The following is a 20,324-nucleotide window of genomic DNA, read 5'->3' on the forward strand; positions in this document are numbered from 1 at the left end:
TGCATACACACCATATATTTAAAGCAAACCACTCTTCCCCCTCCAAGAGTCATGGGAGCACTAGCTGCTTAAAGGTAGGGTAATTTGTAGCTCTCTTTGTGGGGGTAAACTACAGTCCCCAAGATTCTTTGGGAGAACCAGTGTGCTTGAAATATAGAGAGAGACCATTTCAAACGTAAGCTTTCGCTTCCTCTGATTTTTACATACACCCATTAATTCTGCAGTTGCGTACAAAGATGGCTTCCCCACTGCCAGCCCCACGCTTAGTTTAGATTTTGCTCTCCTCTACAAATCAAAGCATATACAAAAGAAAGGCATGCCTCGCTGTACTCGGGTCTGGCGTGCTTTAGCAACTCCTCACATTTACGTGCAGCGGTTACGTTCCAAGGCACTGCGCGTTTAAATGAAATTGCATATATTGGGAACGCCATCGAAAAAGCCTGGAAACGCCAAAATCACTCCCTCCAAACCTCTTTGCTCAAACTCTCCACAGGCCTCAACGGTTGGTGCAAGGGCTTGTGGGATTGCACTTGCAAAGGCTTGCGGGATTTCCCTTTTTGCATTCCTTTAGGGCAGTTTTGCCACTTCCAGGTTTGCAGTGATACACGGTCGCAGCAAAGATGACACCTCCCTCCAGCGCCAGCCCGCGTAGCCAATGTTAGGGGATGCTGGAAGCTGCCGGCCACGGCCCTGGCCTACCCCTGCATTTTGGACAATGGTACGTTGAAATGGACCAGCAGCGATGCAGCTAAAGAGTGCCATTCCTACCTCCGCCTCTGCCTTGTCTCCTCTTGTGAGTCACAGCCACTTGCTGTGTGCTTGGAGGGGCTGGGGGAAGAGGCAGCGACTGAATGCTGGGCTTCTGCATCTGGGCCTGCACAAACGGCGACTTGGGGGGCAGCGGAGGCGGGGCTTCGCCACTGCCGCTCGAGGCACTGCTAGAGGTTGGCGAAGGGGGCAGCGGCAAAGACGTCCTGTGTGAGGAAAAGGTGGACATAGAAGGCACTGGGGGTGGTGGCGGAGGTGGCACGGAAGGGGAACTGAGCCTTAGGTCAAGCTGGGAGGCCAATGGGCTGGGGCACTCGCTGGTTTTGCCTGGGAGTGAAGTAGGGGGCGCTAAAGGCAAGGGAGGGAGAGGGGGTGGCGGTGGCGGCATGTGTGAAGGAGATGCTGGGATTTTGCGAGGAGAAGGAACAGCAGTGCTTGGGGAGGGGAGGTTCTCGGGATTTTCAAGCAGAGGAGGGGGGAGAGATGGAGGAGGGGGAAATATAAGAGAAGGTTTGCTGGAGGAAGGCGATGGCGGCGGCGGAGGAGCGGGGATGTTGGGACGAGCTGGAATCGCTTGCTGGGCCTTGGATGCTTCCGGTGGACTTGCTGGTTTGGGGCTGTCAGACGCAGTTTGAAGGTTGCCGCTGGCCTTCCCATTATTGTCCGGTGGCTCTGGACCCTTTGCAGGAGGAGATGTCCTTACAGCACTTGGCTGACCCGCCCGACCACCTGAGGAAACCAAATAAAAGTTTTAGGAAGCTGCAAATAAACCAAGGTATAAATGGCACAGGGCCACTCGCTTTGAGGGACAAACAAAAAAAAGAGACAAGAATTTGTCCTGCTCAGCCTCTTCGCAAATCTCGTTTCCCTTTGCCACAAGTCCCCATTGCCTGCCTGTCATTCCAATCCTACAGCTTAGCTGTCGGACGCTGCAATATCAACAGTGACTTGGCCGTTTCCCAGGAGGCAGAGCAGAGGTGGCTGAAACCCCGACACATCTTGCTCCAACCCGAACGACAGAAATTCACAGCCTCCTACTCAACAGGGATTAGCAATCATTCCTGTACATCTCAGTTATGTTGCACCGAGGCGAGGCAGAAGCCCTGGGGCAGATGTTGCATTCATGGTAGGGACAGATCTGGGTGTTTTTTGCCCTTTCCACCCAGCTTATTAAGCCTGCCATGTCCGATGCACATTCCCCCAATAAACTGGTTGCTTTAATTAGATTTCTCTCATCGGAACGAGAGCCTATGTATATAAAGATAAAGCTGGCCATGGTTCTCAGTGTCACATCGCTTTTTAGACTGCTGCAGTGTGTTGTTGGTGGGGCTGCCTTCTGAAGACTGGGAGCTGCAGTGAGCGGAAGAGGCAGCATTGGGGTTGTTAACTGGGCATATGGAACGTCTCAACACCAGAAAATGCTACACTTAACTGCTAGTCCATTTCCTAGGACCGGTTTTCACTCAATGGCTTGGGACCAGGGGAGCCTGCCCTGCCTCAGAGGCCTTGTTCCGTGTTTGCTGCCTTCTCCCTCCCCTCCATTGTCTGACGTGCGATGGCTGATGACCAGAGACGGGGCTTTTTCTGTGGTGGCACTCCATCTTTGAAATGTCCTTCCAAGAGAGGTTCTCCTGGTGGCCTCTTGGTGTTATTGTCAGCTCCAGCCAAAGGGCCTGAATATGAAAGGACAACACTCAGGGGCAGAGCTTCTAGTTTCCATACAACCCCGACATCTCCAGGGAGGGCTGGGAGGGACTGCTGCCTGAAACCCCCGAGAGATGCTTCCTGTCAGTAAAGCAAGAAAGAGCTAGATGGCCAATGGTTTGACTTGATATTATAAGGCAAGTACCTCCGGTTCCCCAGTTGCCTTGCACTTGCCCAACTCCTTTTGTTCTGTGTATCGTTTCTGCTTTTTATGCCAGATTGCCCCCCACAACATAACAGAATAGAATCGTAGAGTTGGAAGGGACCCTGAGGATCATCTAAGTTCAACTCCCGCAATGCAGGAATTTGCAGCTGTCCCTTGTGGGGATTGAACCTGCAGCTATCCAGTTTTTCCATACGGTTTTTTTGATGCATTTGTTTTTATGGGCCAATCCAAAAACTGCTCTTGCGAGCCATGGCTGAAGAGTGGTTAACAGTGGCTTTTAAATAAATAAAAATAATGTTTTGATGGGTTTCCTATCCTGGGCCAAAATAAGATTGTTGCTAGGGAAACTGAGTGTAAAGGGAGAGTCAAAGAAGCTTGCCCTACAATGTTTTACTGAAACAGATATTTAAGAGTTTTTTGTTTCTGAAGAATAAATTAGTGTCTCTTTCAAACATATCATAAGAAAAAAAACATCGTGTTCTGTTTACCCAGGCTCTAGTTGCTTCAAGAGGACGATGTATTTAAATAGAACAATGTTGTTTTTTTACCTGTCAGATCCCTTTGGCCTACTGGTCTCAGAACAGGAAAACCCTCTGCAAAGAGGTTCCCCAATGCCTGAGGGATTTCGCTCCTGCTGGTTCCTGAGCTTCCTCCATCTCTGCTGGCCCTCCTCCTAGAGGCTGTGATAAAACAATAAAATAAAAATTAAATATGGGTTATTCTATCAAGCTTTCCAAGTTACTGGCCCTTTTTAGTTTTGCCCCCCGGTGTCTTTCCCTGCAGCGTATAATAAATAAGAAAGCGACTTGACGCAACTGCCACATACACAATTCTCCATGTCCTGAAACACAGCGCCCTCTGGTGTGTGAATGAAGGCAGGGACCTCTTTCTTGCTAATCTATCCATCTTGACAGCAAGATTGACAGCAAGATTCCGAGACCTTACAGATCAAATATTTAATAAAGAGTGGAATATTTACAGAGGATATCTAAAAGAGCACTGTAATAATCCACATTCTTTGGCAGGCCTGGATTAACTTCTGCATGAAAAAGGAGAACTTTACAAAATTAACACGACTGAACAACCTGTGAGAGATATTAAATGCACAGTTGTAATGTAATTTAGGAACCACAATGGGGGGATTGGAAGTCATGTCGGATTTCGTGACGTGTGAATTCAATCTTCTTCTTTTTTGTAATGAGTGTTGATCTTGGATTGTCTTTTGTTGATCGTTGCATATTGTACTTGTTTTGTACTTGTTTTGTTTTTAAAACCAATAAAGCATTTAAAAAAAATAAAATAAAGGCAGGGATAAAAGAACTTTCTCACATAGCAGGATAAAACAATGTAGAATTCTTTACATTTAAAATTGGTGCTAACTGCTACTAACCCAGGACTCAACTACACAGCTGCAAATAAAATTTTTTAAAGCGTGTTTTAGCTGTAATAATGGCAATGGTGAGCCTTATGGAAAATTCAATGTATTTTTAAAAAACGCTTTTTTAAAAAAAGCATTTTCAGAACGGTTTTTATATGTTTGTAGATTCCACCCCAGTCCATGCTAGAAGAGCAATATTGTTTGGTTTCCTCAGGGGTAACTTCCATCCATTTTGTATCCACGGTTGTCCGCCTTATGAAGCACGTTTTTTCCAGTCACAAAATTTCACTTCTAACTTTGAGAAGATAAAATATCCTTACAGCAAATCATACCAAGGAAAGCTGTCTGCATCCCATTCTATAAATTAACCATGCACGTATTGCCTTTTACATATATTATCTGGAATGACCCAGGGTCATATGAAATCCCTGTGGGTATCTTATAGTTATCAGAGAAAATCATATATATTAATCAGCAACCCACAAATCTCTTACCCCCAGATCTCAGGCAATTCCCACTTAAACATGCAGAACCTCCGTAAGCTATTACTTGCCACACCTTTGTAGTTCTAGTTGCCAAAGACACCCCAAATTCCCTTATCAAATCTGTCAAATTATTTCCTGCCTAGATCAGGGGAAATTAAATTTGCTGGAATATCTGAATCCTGCCTTTTTACAGAGAAAATGGTAACTATTCACAGTTCTACTTTACTTGTGACATGGGCCAATGAACTGACAAGTTTTCACAAATGCTGTTAAAGGAAAAACCAAGGGCTGGGTGGGAATCTAACAAGAAAAAAGTAAAGGATGAACAGGGTCAAGTCTGCATTTAGAACACCCCTCTCCAGCAACATAATTAACTTTTCAAACTGGGGTTAGGGAATCTAAGAAAGAATCCACAACACATTTCCTCTCCTAGGCTGGTCAGGAAAAAAATATAGGCTGTCCACACCCTTTCTATGTATACAAAGAAGTTGTACATTAATACAAACCAAAAGACAGGAGGCTCATAATGGGAGGCTTGGTCCTTGCAGGGTGGGGTGTGGAACTGGACAGGCCATACCTCAAGAAATGTGGCCAATATAAGTAGCTTTCAGCTCAAGTAGAAGAGGCTTATCTACGTGGTACTTTTCCAGAGTTGCAAAACAAAAACAAAAAGCCCACAGGGACTTTCAGCCTGGAAAAAAACAGCTCTGTGACCATTGCTTTGGAGAAGTTCTGGAATTATTATTATTATTATTATTATTATTATTATTATTATTTATTTTTGTACCCTGCCCATCTGAGTCTCCCCAGCCACTCTGGGCAGCTTCCAATCGAGTATTAAAACAATACAGCATTAAATATTAAAAAACTTCCCTAAACAGGGCTGCCTTCAGATGTCTTTTAAAAATAGGATAGCTGCTTATTTCCTTGACATCTGATGGAAGGGACATCTGACCCAGGGCGGGTGCCACTGCCGAGAAGACCCTGTGTCTGGTTCCCTGTAACCAGAAGCTGAAGCTGAAGACTCACTTTCAATCTGCGGTGCACTTCGGTCATTGGTCTGCGATACTTTTCTCAGCCGAGTCCCTCTCTGGATCTCGTGTAGCAAAGCACTCCGGCTTTTCGAGTCCTCCCTCCTCTGCTTGGGCGGTTCGGAGTTTGCCTGTCAAGGAGAGCAGACAGTGAGGCTCACAGAACAAAGAAGCACAAGGAAGAGAGGAGAGGCAGCTCAGGTTGGTCCATTAGGGCAAATGGGGTCACTGATGCCCATTTATAGGATAGATGGGAGGAACAACACAACAGTAGGTGGAGCCAGAACCTACGACAGGCGGAGCCGCCACCACCCCTGACTTGTAAGAAAAGAGGCAGTTTGGTGAATGCTGGCTGGGAGCAGGCTGAAATTGGTGGGGCAGTGCTCCCCCTTCACCCTAATGGACCAGCCTCGACTGGTCCTTCGCCAGCCTCCACCTGTCATTGGCTCTGCCTGTCATTGCTTCTGGCTGCGCCTCCTGCTGGTCTCCCTGCCTTCTGCCCCTCTAGTCCCAACAAGCATCAGTCGCCACACAGTGGAGGTGAGCAAAACCACCTGGTCATCGATCACCACCTGCTATGTTTATGCTAGCTATTCAATACACAACACGGTGCCCTCTAGATGTTATTAGCCGCCTTCCCCCAACAGCTCCAGCCAAGCATGGCTACTGATCAGGGCCAATCCGAGTCCAGCAATCTTCGGAGAGCACCGTGTTGGCTACCTCTGTGGTACGCAACAAACGTGTCCTGCAATGCCTGCTTTAGGAAACAGCTCTTTGTAATATACTTGCATCGCAGGGGTTTGAACTAGATAACTTTCAGGATCCCTTCCAACGCTACAATTCTATGAATCAATGAATTATTTTTTGGCTCTGTTTCTTCAGACACCCCCCCCCCCGGGACAATAATCACAAACCCACTGTGGTACTGGTACAATCCCACCACTAGATCCTGTTATTTACAGCTTACTGACACTCGCTGAACATGTCACTGTGTTTCTCACTGTTGCAAAGACCGCGGAAACCAGATCGGTGCAATTGGAAGCAAGTGAAACTGAAATCAATGGGATTTACTTTCACTTCACCTGCTTATGACCAGGGCAAAAGACAGGTGTGGTTTAGGAATGCTGACGTGTGGGGACTGCCAAACATATCTTATGCAAGTTGAATGCTGTTCTCTTGCTCTTTTCTACTCATCCTTTCTCTAACGGGCATGGGAAATTCTCTTGATGAAGTCACACAATATAGGACCACTTTTGATCAGCTTGTGCGGTTCCATATTCCGTTGACCATAAGTGAGCAAGTCTGGAGGAAGCGAGTCAACATTACCAAACTCTGCAACTCTTGGGCTATATACACATTAGCGGCTTAAAATACAGCAAGTTGGTTTCCCCTCCTGCTACATTTCAAGTTGCCTCTGTGTGCTGTTGCCCCCGCCCAGAGGGGAGGCCAGGATGTCTCCCCGCAATGTGCATTTCCTATTTGGTTTCCCTGCCCTGCCAAGCATCCTCCAGCTCCCGTTCGTGAAGCTGTCATCTGTGCACATGCTGTCATCGGCACATGCGCAATGGCTTTTCTCCAATGTACACACCTCAGCTTGACCGCAAAGTGAGTGAGACTTAGGTTTCCCTGGCATACTGAAGCTGGTCTGAGGGGGGCGGGGGACACCCAACAGCAACATTTCTTTAGAAACGACAGGATAGTTCTGCATCGTTGAGTGACACTATGTAAATAGATTCAAGAGCCAGTGGTGGGGAAGCACGGGAGTCAGTAAATGGAAATCTGTACACAACATTGACGGGGAGGTTTGCCTCTAGCCACAGCTGTCATGAGAGATCTCATTCTGCAGGAAAGGCAGCTACACTACCTGAAATAACCCCCAAGATCCATATGACAGCTAAGCTTAATCTTCTCTCTTCTTCTTCTTCCCATAGCCAGTCTTTATTATAGCATTCCTGACATTGTCAAATAAGCTCATCTAGAAATATCTACTCCCTTCTTTGGCAGAGCTAGAATGACCTGGGCATTCATTTGCAGTTGATAAAAGGGGCAAATGTAAGGAACCACCCATTATCTCCATGGTAATACTCTGCTAGGAAACAAAAGTGAAACACTTTTCCAGAGTGAAAGGAGCTGACATATGACACAGACAGATCTGTAAACAACATCTAAAAAATAATAATTTGAAAAATTGTGCTGTTGTGCTTGTGTCTTTCCTGTGAAATTTCAACAGGTTTTGTTGTTGTTGCCACTGTAGAAAAAGAATGCTGAACCTTTGGTTTGATCCAGCAGGTCCTTATCTGAATGTTTGATATGTTATCACTTTTTTATTCTGTTGGGAGCCGCCCAGAGTGGCTGGGGAAACCCAGCAGGATATTTATTATTATTTCATAGAATCATAGAATCATAGAGTTGGAAGAGACCACAAGGGCCATCCAGTCCAACCCCCTGCCAAGCAGGAAACACCATCAAAGCATTCCTGACAGATGGCTGTCAAGCCTCTGCTTAAAGACCTCCAAAGAAGGAGACTCCACCACACTCCTTGGCAGCAAATTCCACTGCCGAACAGCTCTTACTGTCAGGAAGTTCTTCCTAATGTTTAGGTGGAATTTTCTTTCTTGTAGTTTGAATCCGTTGCTCCGTGTCCGCTTCTCTGGAGCAGCAGAAAACAACCTTTCTCCCTCCTTTATATGACATCCTTTTATATATTTGAACATGGTTATCATATCACCCCTTAACCTTCTCTTCTCCAGGCTAAACATACCCAGCTCCCTAAGCCGTTCCTCATAAGGCATCGTTTCCAGGCCTTTGACCATTTTGGTTGCCCTCTTCTGGACACGTTCCAGCTTATCAGTATCCTTCTTGAACTGTGGTGCCCAGAACTGGACACAATACTCCAGGTGAGGTCTGACCAGAGCAGAATACAGTGGTACTATTACTTCCCTTGATCTAGATGCTATACTCCTATTGATGTAGCCCAGAATTGCATTGGCTTTTTTAGCTGCTGCATCACACTGCTGACTCATGTCAAGTTTGTGGTCAACAAAAACTCCTAGATCCTTTTCACATGTACTGCTCTCAAGCCAGGTGTCTCCCATCCTGTATTTGTGCCTTTCATTTTTTTTGCCCAAGTGTAGTACTTTACATTTCTCCTTGTTAAAATTCATCTTGTTTGCTTTGGCCCAGTTGTCTAATCTGTTAAGGTCATTCTGAAGTGTGATCCTGTCCTCTGGGGTGTTAGCCACCCCTCCCAATTTGGTGTCATCTGCAAACTTGCTCAGGATTCCCTCAAGCCCATCATCCAAGTCATTGATAAAGATGTTGAACAAGACTGGGCCCAAGACAGAACCCTGTGGCACCCCACTAGTCACTACTCTCCAGGATGAGGAGGAGCCATTGATGAGCACCCTTTGGGTTCGGTCAGTAAGCCAGCTACAAATCCACTGAATGGTAGCATTGTCTAGCCCACATTTTACCAGCTTCTTTACAAGAATATCATGGGGCACCTTGTCAAAGGCCTTGCTGAAATCAAGATAGGCTACATCCACAGCGTTCCCTTCATCTACCAGGCTTGTAATTCTGTCAAAAAATGAGATCAGATTAGTCTGACATGACTTATTTTTCAGGAACCCATGCTGACTTTTAGTGATCACAGAGTTTCTTTCTAGGTGCTCACAGACTGTTTGCTTAATGATCTGCTCTAGAATCTTTCCTGGTATTGATGTCAGGCTGACTGGGCGGTAATTGTTTGGGTCCTCTCTTTTCCCCTTTTTGAAAATAGGGACAACATTTGCCCTCCTCCAGTCTGCTGGAACTTCGCCTGTTCTCCAGGAATTTTCAAAGATTATTGCCAGTGGTTCTGAAATCACCTCTGCCAGTTCTTTTAATACTCTTGGATGTAGTTCATCTGGCCCTGGAGACTTGAATACATCTAAACTAGCCAAGTATTCTTGTACTACCTCCTTACTTATTCTGGGCTGTGTTTCCCCTGCTGAATCATCTGCTCCATATTCTTCAGGTCGGGCGTTTTTTTCTTTCTTGGAGAAGACTGAGGCAAAGAAGGCATTGAGGAGTTCTGCCCTTTCTCTGTCCCCTGTTTGCATTTCACCATCTTCTCCTCTGAGTGACCCCACTGTTTCCTTGTTTTTCCTTTTGCTACGGACATACCCATAAAAGCCCTTTTTGTTGCCTTTAACCTCTCTAGCGAGCCTGAGTTCATTCTGTGCTTTAGCTTTTCTGACTTTGTCTCTACACGTGCTGGCTATATGTTTGAATTCCTCTCTGGAGATTTCCCCCCTTTTCCATTTTTTGTACATATCCCTTTTAAATCTTAACTCAGTCAAAAGTTCTTTAGATAGCCAGCCTGGCTTCTTTAGGCACCTTCCATGTTTCCGTCTCATTGGTATTGCCTGAAGTTGTGCTTTTAATATCTCCCTTTTAACAAACTCCCAACCATCATGAACTCCCTTCCCTTTTAGTATTACTGTCCATGGGATTTCACCCAGCGTTTCCCTAAGTTTTCTGAAGTTGGCTTTCTTAAAGTCTAGAATTTGGACCTTAGTATGCTTGGTTGCTCCTTTCCGCTGGATAATAAACTCCAGAAGAGCATGGTCACTCCCACCTAATGATCCTGCCACTTCTACCCCACTAACCAAGTCATCACTATTGGTTAGGACCAGATCTAAAATGGCTGATCCTCTTGTTGCTTCTCCCACTTTCTGGACAATGAAGTTGTCTGCAAGGCCAGTGAGGAATCTGTTCGACCTTATGCTCTTGGCTGAGTTTGACATCCAACAAATATCAGGATAGTTGAAATCCCCCATTACTACTATCTCACTTCCTTTGGAATGCCTGGCCATCTGTTCCAGGAAGGCATCATCTGTGTCCTCAGTTTGGCTTGGGGATCTATAGTAAACTCCCACAATGAGATCACTGTTGTTTTTCTCTCCCTTAATTTTGACCCAGATACTCTCAATTTGGCTTTGAAGTTTTAAATCCTGGATCTCTTCACAGGTATACATATCCCTAACATATAAAGCTACTCCTCCTCCTTTCCTGTTTGGTCTATTTCTCTTAAATAGATTGTATCCCTCTATTACTACATTCCAGTCATGAGACTCATCCCACCAGGTTTCAGTGATGCCTATTATGTCATATTTAGTTTGCTGTACCAAGAGCTCAAGTTCATCTTGTTTATTTCCCATGCTCTGTGCATTAGTATACAGACATTGAAGACCGTTGATCATTCCCCCATGTCTCTTATTTAAGGATATTTTCGTCCCACCACTAGGTCTGCATGCTGCTTGCTCCATTTGGTCCTTGACATTCGGATGATCATCTTCAGCATTTGATAGACTCCTACCTTCAGGACCACTGTCTCCCTTCCCCACATAAGTCAGTTTAAAGCCCTCCTGATGAGGTTTTTGAGTTTCGTGGCAAAAACATTCCTCCCAACTTTTGTGAGGTGCAGTCCATCACTTGCCAGAAGTCCATCTTCAAGAAACTGCAGACCGTGATCTAGGAATCCAAACCGTTCCTGTTTGCACCATTTGCGAAGCCATTTGTTCACTTCCCCTATTTTCCCTCTCTCCCTGGGCCATGTCGTTCAACTGGGAGGACAGAAGAGATGACAATTTGTGCATCTAATTGCTTCAACTTCCTGCCCAGAGCCTCATAATCATTTTTGATCTTCTGTGAGCTATGGCTTGCAGTGTCATTGGTTCCCACATGCACCAAAAGGAAGGGGTATTTGTCGGTGGGTTTTATGATTTATTATTATTATTATTATTATCATCATCATCATCATTATTGGGTAGGACATCAAGGTGTGACATCCAGGCAAAACTAAGCTGCAGCAGTGGCCAACCAGATGCCCATAAATTCCCCCCCCGGGGGGGGGGAACCCTTTCTGCACACCAAAAATAATTTTATACACCTTTATCATCATATCCCTGCTTTACTCTCCTAAAGCTCTGGATGTTGTCACCTGCCCTCATAGCAGCCACTGAACCTCTAGGTTGCCCTTTTCTGAATATTTTTTTCAGCTCCGTAAAATACTTGTTGAGTTGTGGTATGTGTGTGTATGGTGTGGCGATGACAAATGGAATAAAGACAAGAGAGAACTTTTAAAATACAGTGGTACCTTGGTTCTCAAACTTAAGCCATTCCAGAAGTCTGTTCCAAAACCAAAGCGTTCCAAAACCAAGGCACGCTTTCCCATAGACAGCAATGCAAAATTAATCCATTCCAGACTTTTAAAAAAACCCTAAAACAGCAATTTAACATGAAGTTTACTATCTAGTGAGACCATTGATCCATAAAATGAAAGCAATAAACAATGTACTGCAGTCACACAATCAATCAATCAGTCTGTAGCTGAACTGGGTTCCACACAGTCACAAAAACAAAACAGAAAGAGCTGCAAAAACAAAAATGCAAAATAGCAAAAACAGACAGACCTCAGCGTAACACTGAAAACGGAAGTGTGACACTGAAAACAGAGCACATTCAGCTTCTGAAAAAAGTTCGCAAACCGGCACACTTACTTCCAGGTTTGCAGTGTTCGGGTTCCAAGTTGTTTGAGTACCAAGGCGTTTGAGAACCAAGGTACCACCGTACAGAGAATAAACAATTGTAAAAGCAGCAGCAGAGCACTAGCATTTCGCTCACATTAGAATGTGTTTGATGCCACTAAGTAAACACCCAAAATGCTCAAAGGACAGGCTATTATTTGTCTGAAAGAGATACCCAATACAGCACAAGCAGCACAAACGTCTTCCTAATGATAAACTAAGAACTGGCAGTCTATGTATTAGCATTTTAAATGGCAAATTCCTCATTTTCCTTTTCTTCTAAATGTGCATAAGCTCCTCTAGATGGCACACTTGGGTACTGTCGTGTTAGAAACATTCCTGGGGGGGTGATGTAAAATCCCTTTAATAGCTTGTATTCTTTAAGGCTACATTTGTTGCAAAAATAAATAAATGCTTGGATGAATATATTGCTTTATAAATTAGCTTCCATAACTCAATCCTCAAGTGCCTTCAGAAATTTCACACAGAGAGACAATGTTATTTACCATCGCGACCCAAAACCTGAATGAGTCATATATTTAGCAAATGCTACAGCACACACAACAGTGGAATTTACAACCAATTTTACCTATCTCCTCCGGAAGAACAAGCAATACGTACTGTGAAAAACTGAAGAAACATCGCTGGAGCAAAGTAACTTCTTGCTTCTTTCACTGTTTGCCAGTGAAAGTATTTATCTCAGCAACTCCCACAAACGGTTTTGCCGTAGCTCTGCTGCTTGGGTGAGAGAGCAGGACCTCGTAGATTTAAATTTAGAACTAACAGCTGTGGTTTTGTTCCTGGGTTCATATATCTACAGGTTGTGTCATCTCTACATGCTAAATACTAGCTATTTCCCCTCCCTTTCCAAAATAAGTAGATAATTTTGGTGGTGATGGTGGGCAGGGAGGGGGCTGGACAGAGTAGTAAACACTGAACATACACAGTACTTATACTGTATTCAAGAATGCATTTTGTATTTTGGTGAATTAGGGGAGAAATGAGTCACTTTGGGGCATTCAAGCTTTTTTTTCTGCTACTTCGGATGCCAATAAACACTTGACCATTGTGGAAATGGCTAGGAATGCCCAGGAACGGCGAAAGCTTACAACATTTGGGTTGGCCTAATAGTGGTATTGCCCTAATATGGATTTTGATTTGCCCAACACAACAATCTTTACCTTTTGTAGGGATAGCAAAGCAATACAGTCGTACCTTGGAAGTCGAATGGAATCCATTCCAGAAGTCCATTCAACTTCTAAAACCAAAGCACGGCTTCTGATTGGCTGCAGGAAGCTCCTGCAGCCAATCAGAATCTGTGGAAGCCCCATCGGATGTTCAGCTTCCAAAAATAGTTCACAAACCAGAACACTCACTTCTGGGTTTGCAGCGTTCTTGACCCAAAATGTTCAAGAACTAAGCAGTTCGAAAACCAAGGTATACTGTATATTGTCCTGAGTTCAGGGTGGAATAGGCTGTTTGCTGGGACGTGGGTGGCGCTGTGGGTTAAACCACAGAGCCTAGGGCTTGCCAATCAGAAGGTCAGTGGTTCGAATCCCCGCGACGGGGTGAGCTCTCGTTGCTCGGTCCCAGCTCCTGCCAACCTAACAGTTTGAAAGCACGTCAAAGTGCAAGTAGGTAAATAGGTACTGCTACAGCGGGAAGGTAAATGGCGTTTCCGTGCACTGATCTGGTTCACCAGAAGCGGCTTTGTCATGCTGGCCACATGACCTGGAAGCTGTACGCCGCTCAGCCAATAACATAGATGAGCGCTGCAACCCCAGAGTCGGTCACGACTGGACCTAATGGTCAGGGGTCCCTTTACCTTTAGGCTGTTTGCCAAGACCCTTCTAAGACCTAATCCAGCAAGTGTTAAAATCTAAAGAACGACTCAAGTTGCTGGAAAGGCTAGGGTAGCTCCTACAGTACCCTCCAACATTTCTCCAATGAAAATAAGGATGTCCTTTTCAAATAAATAATAATAATAATATCCCTCCATCTGACTGGGTTGCCCCAGCCACTCAGGACAGCTTCCAACATATATAAAAACATAGTAAAACATAAAACTTTTTTAAATTATTTTTTAAAAAACCTTCCCAACACAGGGCTGCCTTCGGATGTCTTCTAAAGGCATTGGGGGTGGCATCACCATACCCTCCAATGCTTCTCTGATGGAAATAAGAGGGAAAGCGGGACATTCCAGGATCAAATCAGAATGGCTTCTGTAAATCCAAGACTGTCCCTGGAAAATAGGACACTTGGAGAGTCTGCTAGCATCCTGGTGTGGTCAAGGGTCATTAAAGTAACAAAGGAAATGGATCTGTGCCAGATAAAAAATGGGTGGGGCCCTCTCCACTGACTGCTAGCTAGTTAGAAAAACAAAGGTCAGAGTGGAGAGTTGGAGTTGCGTGTGCTAGAAGCTGGAAGCGAGGCAGCAGCCTGGGAAGGCGTGGGATCAGAGCCATACTTGATTTCTGCTGGAATCTAAGGCTGTGGCTATGGGAGAAGCAAGACTCTCTTGGGGTGTTAATGCTACAAGCCTGTCCATTGTAGGCTCAGGTTGTATATATGTGCAAATAAACCATATATCATGGAAGACACCACAGTCTCCTCTGTGCCTCATTCCAAAGAAAAAACGAACCCTGGGAAAGCTCCTGGAATCTCATGCCACTTGGAGATTGGGGTGCAGTGCCACAATACATTGGGTTGTGCCCAATCATACTCAAAGTAAACCCACTGAAATTGATGGACATGGCCAATTTATGTCCATTAATTTCAGTAGGTCTACTCTGAGTATGGCCAATATTGGATACATCCCCTTTTTGCTTTTTTAAAAAAATTAAAATTAGATTAGCCCTTTGAAACAACTCTGGCAATGAATGAAAAATTGATTTTCTTCCAAAGGTGCAGAATTTGCAAGCAGAGACACAGTGAGAAAGGTGTCAGTCTTGTTCAGCCTTTTATGTTATTATTAGAAAAGCAAAGGGCACACCATTAGAAAGGAAAACATTTGGGGCTTTTGCCAAGGCTCTGAAGATGACAAAAACTGGAAGGCAGTGTGTTTTACTGAATCCCTCAAATTGCTCCGGTAGGGCAATTTAATTCCTATGACCCCGGCTTATTAAATTAGAACATGTTCACTTGGCTCTACGCTTACCTTGTCACACTAGGAGAATTTCTACTCTTTCGCGTATAAGAAATGTCAGGTTAGATAAGCAGTGTTGCACCTCCCTTTCCTTTCCTTTTTAAAATGAGATGGAATGAGTCATATATTTAATAGGCTGACTGCTTAGCAGAGAGGGTTATTCTATTCTTTACCACACAGTAGCTTTGCTTCCAAAAGTGTGTGTGTGTGTGTGTGTGTGTGTGTGTGTGTGTGTGTGTGTGTTAAAAAAAATAGAAGGTTCAAGTGGGAAGCTATGAAAAACTTACATAAATGTTTGGGCAGAGGGGGAGTAAGGCCATTGTTGGATTGCTGGGGGAATGCTTCGCGTATGTTTGCATTTATTTGCTTTGATAACATGCTAATTGGCATGGTTTGATGTTTCCCTTGGGGTGCTGGGCTCTGAGCCCAGAAAAGGGAGCTATCTGTAAGAACTGGGTATTGGCCACCTATGTCCTCTTCTGGGCAGGTGAAGTGATGGGAAGTCCTAGACAAAATGACATATGATGCTTTGTGCACAGAGAACACCTGTACATCTGCTTGGGTGCAGACAAGCCGCCTCCTTGCTGCTGTGCCCATCCTGCTTTTGCAAAGGCTAGGAAAACTGGTGGGATGCTTTGCCACAAGTCTATGCCTTCTTGAATAAAGCACTAGAACGGGCCATTCTCTCTCTCTCTCTCTTTTGAAATGCAACATTTAACATTTAATTAGAAATGCAAACAGTGCCCTCATTCATGACCACCTCCTTCGTTGTTGTTGTTTTTAGTATTTATTCCAGATTTATACAACTATCACATTTCAATAAAAAGAGAAAAACAAAATCCCTCTATCCAATCTAAATCAAAATTTCTAATACATTTTCCAACCTTAATTTCTCTCTCTTTAATCTAATCTAATATCAGCACAATTAAAAAGTTAATATCAATAAATTTATACATTCCCACTTTATACATTCCCCCTTTCCCATCCCCAACTCCCCCTCACCCATGTGTGATCTCAGTCTTTTAATTTCTCTCCTTTAGTTGTGTGTTGATTTTTATTAACTTATCATCCAGTTCATTCTATTATTCTTTCTCATTTTCCCCTGTACAATTTATACCTCAACTACCAATATATCAATTCCAGAGCATTGTGTCTTCATGTACACCTTAATTCCTTCCCATTCTTTAATTATTTCCTGGTTTGAGCGGCCTCTGATATTTGCTGTTATTTTCGCCATTTCCAGGAACTCGCAAAGTTTATTTCTCCATTCTGAAAAGGATGGTATTTTCTCCCCCTTCCAAGTTTTAGCAATTAGCAATATTCCTAAATGCAACGGATGCGGCCAGAGAATGGGCCATTCTCATGTTGTTGGCATCCTCCTTTGGTATCCCTGCACACAAGCCCTCCTGCGGGCCAGTGGATCAGAACAGCCACCCAACACATTCTAACTCCATTTGAGTGTTCATGCTCTTCTATTCATCAATGGGTATGGGAACGCACAAAAAAAACACCCCTGGTTTTCAAGCAAAGAATGTGACAGGCAGGGCGATATCTGGTTTTCAACATTGCGATATACCGATACCAGCTAAACATCAGAAAATATCACAATATATCACAATGTCTGGATTAAGGAGGGAACTATGTAAAAGCGAACAGTAGGGCTGGGCAATATCTGGTTTTCAACTTCATAAAATATCACCAGCTTTTAACATCAACTTCGTTGAACTGGTCATGTTGTGCGGATGCCCGATTATCATCTTCCAAAGCAACTACTCTATTCTGAACTTTAAAATGGTAAGCGTAATGTTGGTGGTCAACAAATGAGGTTCAAAGACTCTCTCAAGGCAAATCTTTAAAAATGTAGTATAAACACTGATAACTGGGATACACTGGCCTGCAAGCGCTCCAATTGGAGAACAGCCTTTACCAAAGGTGTCGTGGGTTTTGAAGATGCTCAAACTCAGGATGAAAGGGAGAAACGCGCTAAGAGGAAGGCACACTTGGCAAACCCTCACGGTGATCAACTCCCGCCTGGAAACCTATGTCCCCATGTTGGAAGGACGTGTGGATCCAGAATTGGCTTCCACAGTCATTTACGGACAAACCGCTAAGACCGTGTTCATGGAAGACAATCTTACTCGGCTACAAGTGATCGCCAAAGAAGAAGGAGGAGGATATCACCAGCTAAACATTGCAATCTACTAATATATCACAATGTCTGAAATAAGGATGGAGCTATGTAGAGGCATTGGCTGGCTTCACACATTGTGATTTTTTGCATAGCACAAACACATGCAACATGATTCACGATGTATTGCCAGGTCAAAAATTATGAAACTGATATAATATGGACCGGTTTTTGGATAAGATATCAATATATCACCCAACCCTAGCAGCTGCCCGTAATGATGAAGCCTTCATCCATTCAACAGTATGGATAGACACTTCTGTGTGACCAAGAACTATGCACAATTAAGATTCCAGGTTCCAAGGAGGATTTTGTGGGTACAGATGGCTGTGCAAAGGCTCCCTTGTTTCCAAGGAAAACTTTTTTAAAAAATTGCTTGCCATTTCACTTGGCAGGGCTCAGCTCTTGCCCAAATGGACCAGTTGAATCTTACTTCAGCATTGGAGACGGGGCAGCCTCTTCCACGGACAGCAGGTTAGCACAGGGCAGTGCCACCTTGGGTGGCTGCCTCATTTTGATGGCCTTGTCCATCCGAAATCTTTCCCTTTGAAAGCAGGAATTGCATGGGAGAGCTCTCCTACAATTTAAAACTCTGGGCTCAACTACAGGAAGTTGAAAACACTTGCTGTCAGGGAGGTCTCAGACCGAGATTCTTAGAAGTCATGTTCTTGTACCTTCCCTCCTGAACACGGCAGCTGGGATGGCTCAGTTGGTAAAGAGCTTGAGACTCTTAATCTCATGGGTTCGAGCCCCACGTTGGGCAAAAGATTCCTGCATTGCAGGATGACACACACACACACACACACACACACACACACACACACACCAGCCCCTTCCAACTCTACAATTCTATCTTTACACTGCAAGCCCAACACATTGAGCCCAGTGCTCTGAGTGCGCTATCTAGGCTTGCAATACCCACCAATCCCTTGAATCAGATATCACCCCTCAGTCTGCATGAGCAACTTGCTCCTTATGTGAGGAATCTCCCTAAGGACCTGCTACCTAGCTTTGGTTGCTGTTTTGGATTTGGACCGCTAACTGCTTTCAATTATGTACTCCGTCTGGCCCACTTTAACGTCTGGCTTGTTACTTAAGTTTTCAGACCACACCTGCCTCTGGCAGATTTCACCCCCAGAACCCCACTGGTTAGAGAAGTGGGGGGGGGACTGGGACCTGTAGCTTCCAGATGTTGATAGACTCCAGCTCCCAAAGACCTCAGCCAGCATGGTCTGTGGTCAGGATAATGGGCATTGTAGTCCAACGAGCTCCACCCCTGGCCTAGAGCCTAACTTTTACCTAGACCTCGGGTCTAGAGCCAGGCTTTGGCAATTATGTTCAGGGTAGGTAGGGGAGATGGCTAACTGCCCAGGTCAGCCACGCAGGTGTCGTCTAAAAGAGGCAAGATGTTGTTGTTTTTAACTTTGACTGTTTTAATTACGGATTGTATTTTTTTGTGCTGCTGTAAATTGCCCTGGTGTCTTTTGTCAAAGGACAGGCTACTAATTAATTTGCTTTAATTAATTAACTAACAGTAAATAATGAAGTAAAGGGACCCCTGACCATTAGGTCCAGTCGTGACAGACTCTGGGGTTGCGACGCTCATCCTGCATTATTGGCCGAGGGAGCCGGCATACAGCTTCCAGGTCATGTGGCCAGCATGGCGAACTAGAGCAGCGCACAGAAACACCGTTTACCTTCCTGCCGGATCAGTACCTATTTATCTACTTGCACTTTGACGTGCTTTCGAACTGCTAGGTTGGCAGGAGCTGGGACCGAGCAACGGGAGCTCACCCTGTTGCGTGGATTCGAACCCCCGACCTTCTGATCGGCAAGCCCTAGGCTCTGTGGTTTAACCCACAGTGCCACCCGCATCCTTAAATAATGAAGTAAAGGAGTGCAAAGGGCAACAGACATTTTGTGAGCTTGTATCAGTCTGCCGACAAAATAAAGAGAGCCAGCATAGTGGTTAAGAGCGGTAGACTCGTAATCTACTGAACTGGATTCAGTTCTCCGCTCCTCCACATGCAGCTGCTGGGTGACCTTGGGCAAGTCAAACTTCTCTGAAGTCTCTCAGCCTCACTCACCTCACAGAGTGTTTGTTGTGGGGGAGGAAAGAAAGGAGAATGTTAGCCACTTTGAGACTCCTTAAAAAGGGAGTGAAAGGCGGGGTATCAAGTCCAAACTCTTCTTCTTCTAAATTGAGATTGCTAGAGATTTCTTTGCTTTTTCCACCCAGGATTTTGCAGCACACTGCTGACTCAGAAGTAAGCCCTGTAGAATTCCACGAGGTTTACTCCCAAGCACGTGGAGATAGGGATAAAGGTGGTAATATTATTTTTCTTCATAAAAGGTTTCAGCACTAACAGCAATGTGAATGGGTTGTGATTCGAGAAAAGCATTAATTATTTTGGCTTTGTCAAAGAAGCATCTTCTACTGTTTGAAGCAGTGCAGTCGTAGGAAGTTCATAAATAAATATCTCCCCACTTATTTAAATCGTTGCCACCATCTGCCTGCAAGGATGCCTTCAATAAGATTGTTTCTCATTGCAATAGTATCAGACAGAATAACAGAACACCTTCTTCCCCTAGGAGCTTGCAGTAATTTTCCAGACAGCTTAGTGTATTGAAATTCAATGTTACCCCCCCTCCCAGTGAAAAATAAAGTGTTAAAGGATTTTTAAAAAACCTCACACAGCATTTTATGTAATATCCTTCATGATACCAAATACAAATACACTCTTTTATTCTCACTCCTACTTCAGATGCCAGACTCCCTGTTAAATTCCCACAACCCTAGTTAAGCACAGAGAGGTGTTTTTTTATTTAAAGGTGACAACAATTAAGCAAGAATAGTCCTATTGAATTCACTAAGGTGATTTAATATATG

General features: G+C 44.4%; 1 protein-coding gene across 2 annotated transcripts in view; it reads right to left on the reverse strand.

The window, feature by feature from the left end:
• Positions 1-20,324, reverse strand: part of WIPF3 (WAS/WASL interacting protein family member 3) — a 38,540-nt gene that overhangs the window by 3,775 nt on the left and 14,441 nt on the right. The window contains exons 1-4 of one of the 2 annotated variants that reach the window (XM_035129278.2): positions 12,723-14,130; positions 5,531-5,663; positions 3,187-3,318; positions 769-1,497 (exon numbers count right to left, since the gene is read on the reverse strand). In XM_035129278.2, coding sequence (XP_034985169.1) covers positions 769-1,497; positions 3,187-3,318; positions 5,531-5,663; positions 12,723-12,743 — 1,015 coding nt within the window. In that variant the 5' untranslated portion in view covers positions 12,744-14,130. Of the gene's footprint in view, positions 1-768; positions 1,498-3,186; positions 3,319-5,530; positions 5,664-12,722; positions 14,131-20,324 lie in introns of those variants that run through there. The other variant, XM_035129277.2, reaches the window with a different exon arrangement.

The sequence above is a fragment of the Zootoca vivipara genome, chromosome 12 (assembly GCF_963506605.1).
Source record: "Zootoca vivipara chromosome 12, rZooViv1.1, whole genome shotgun sequence".
Lineage (NCBI taxonomy): Eukaryota > Metazoa > Chordata > Lepidosauria > Squamata > Lacertidae > Zootoca > Zootoca vivipara.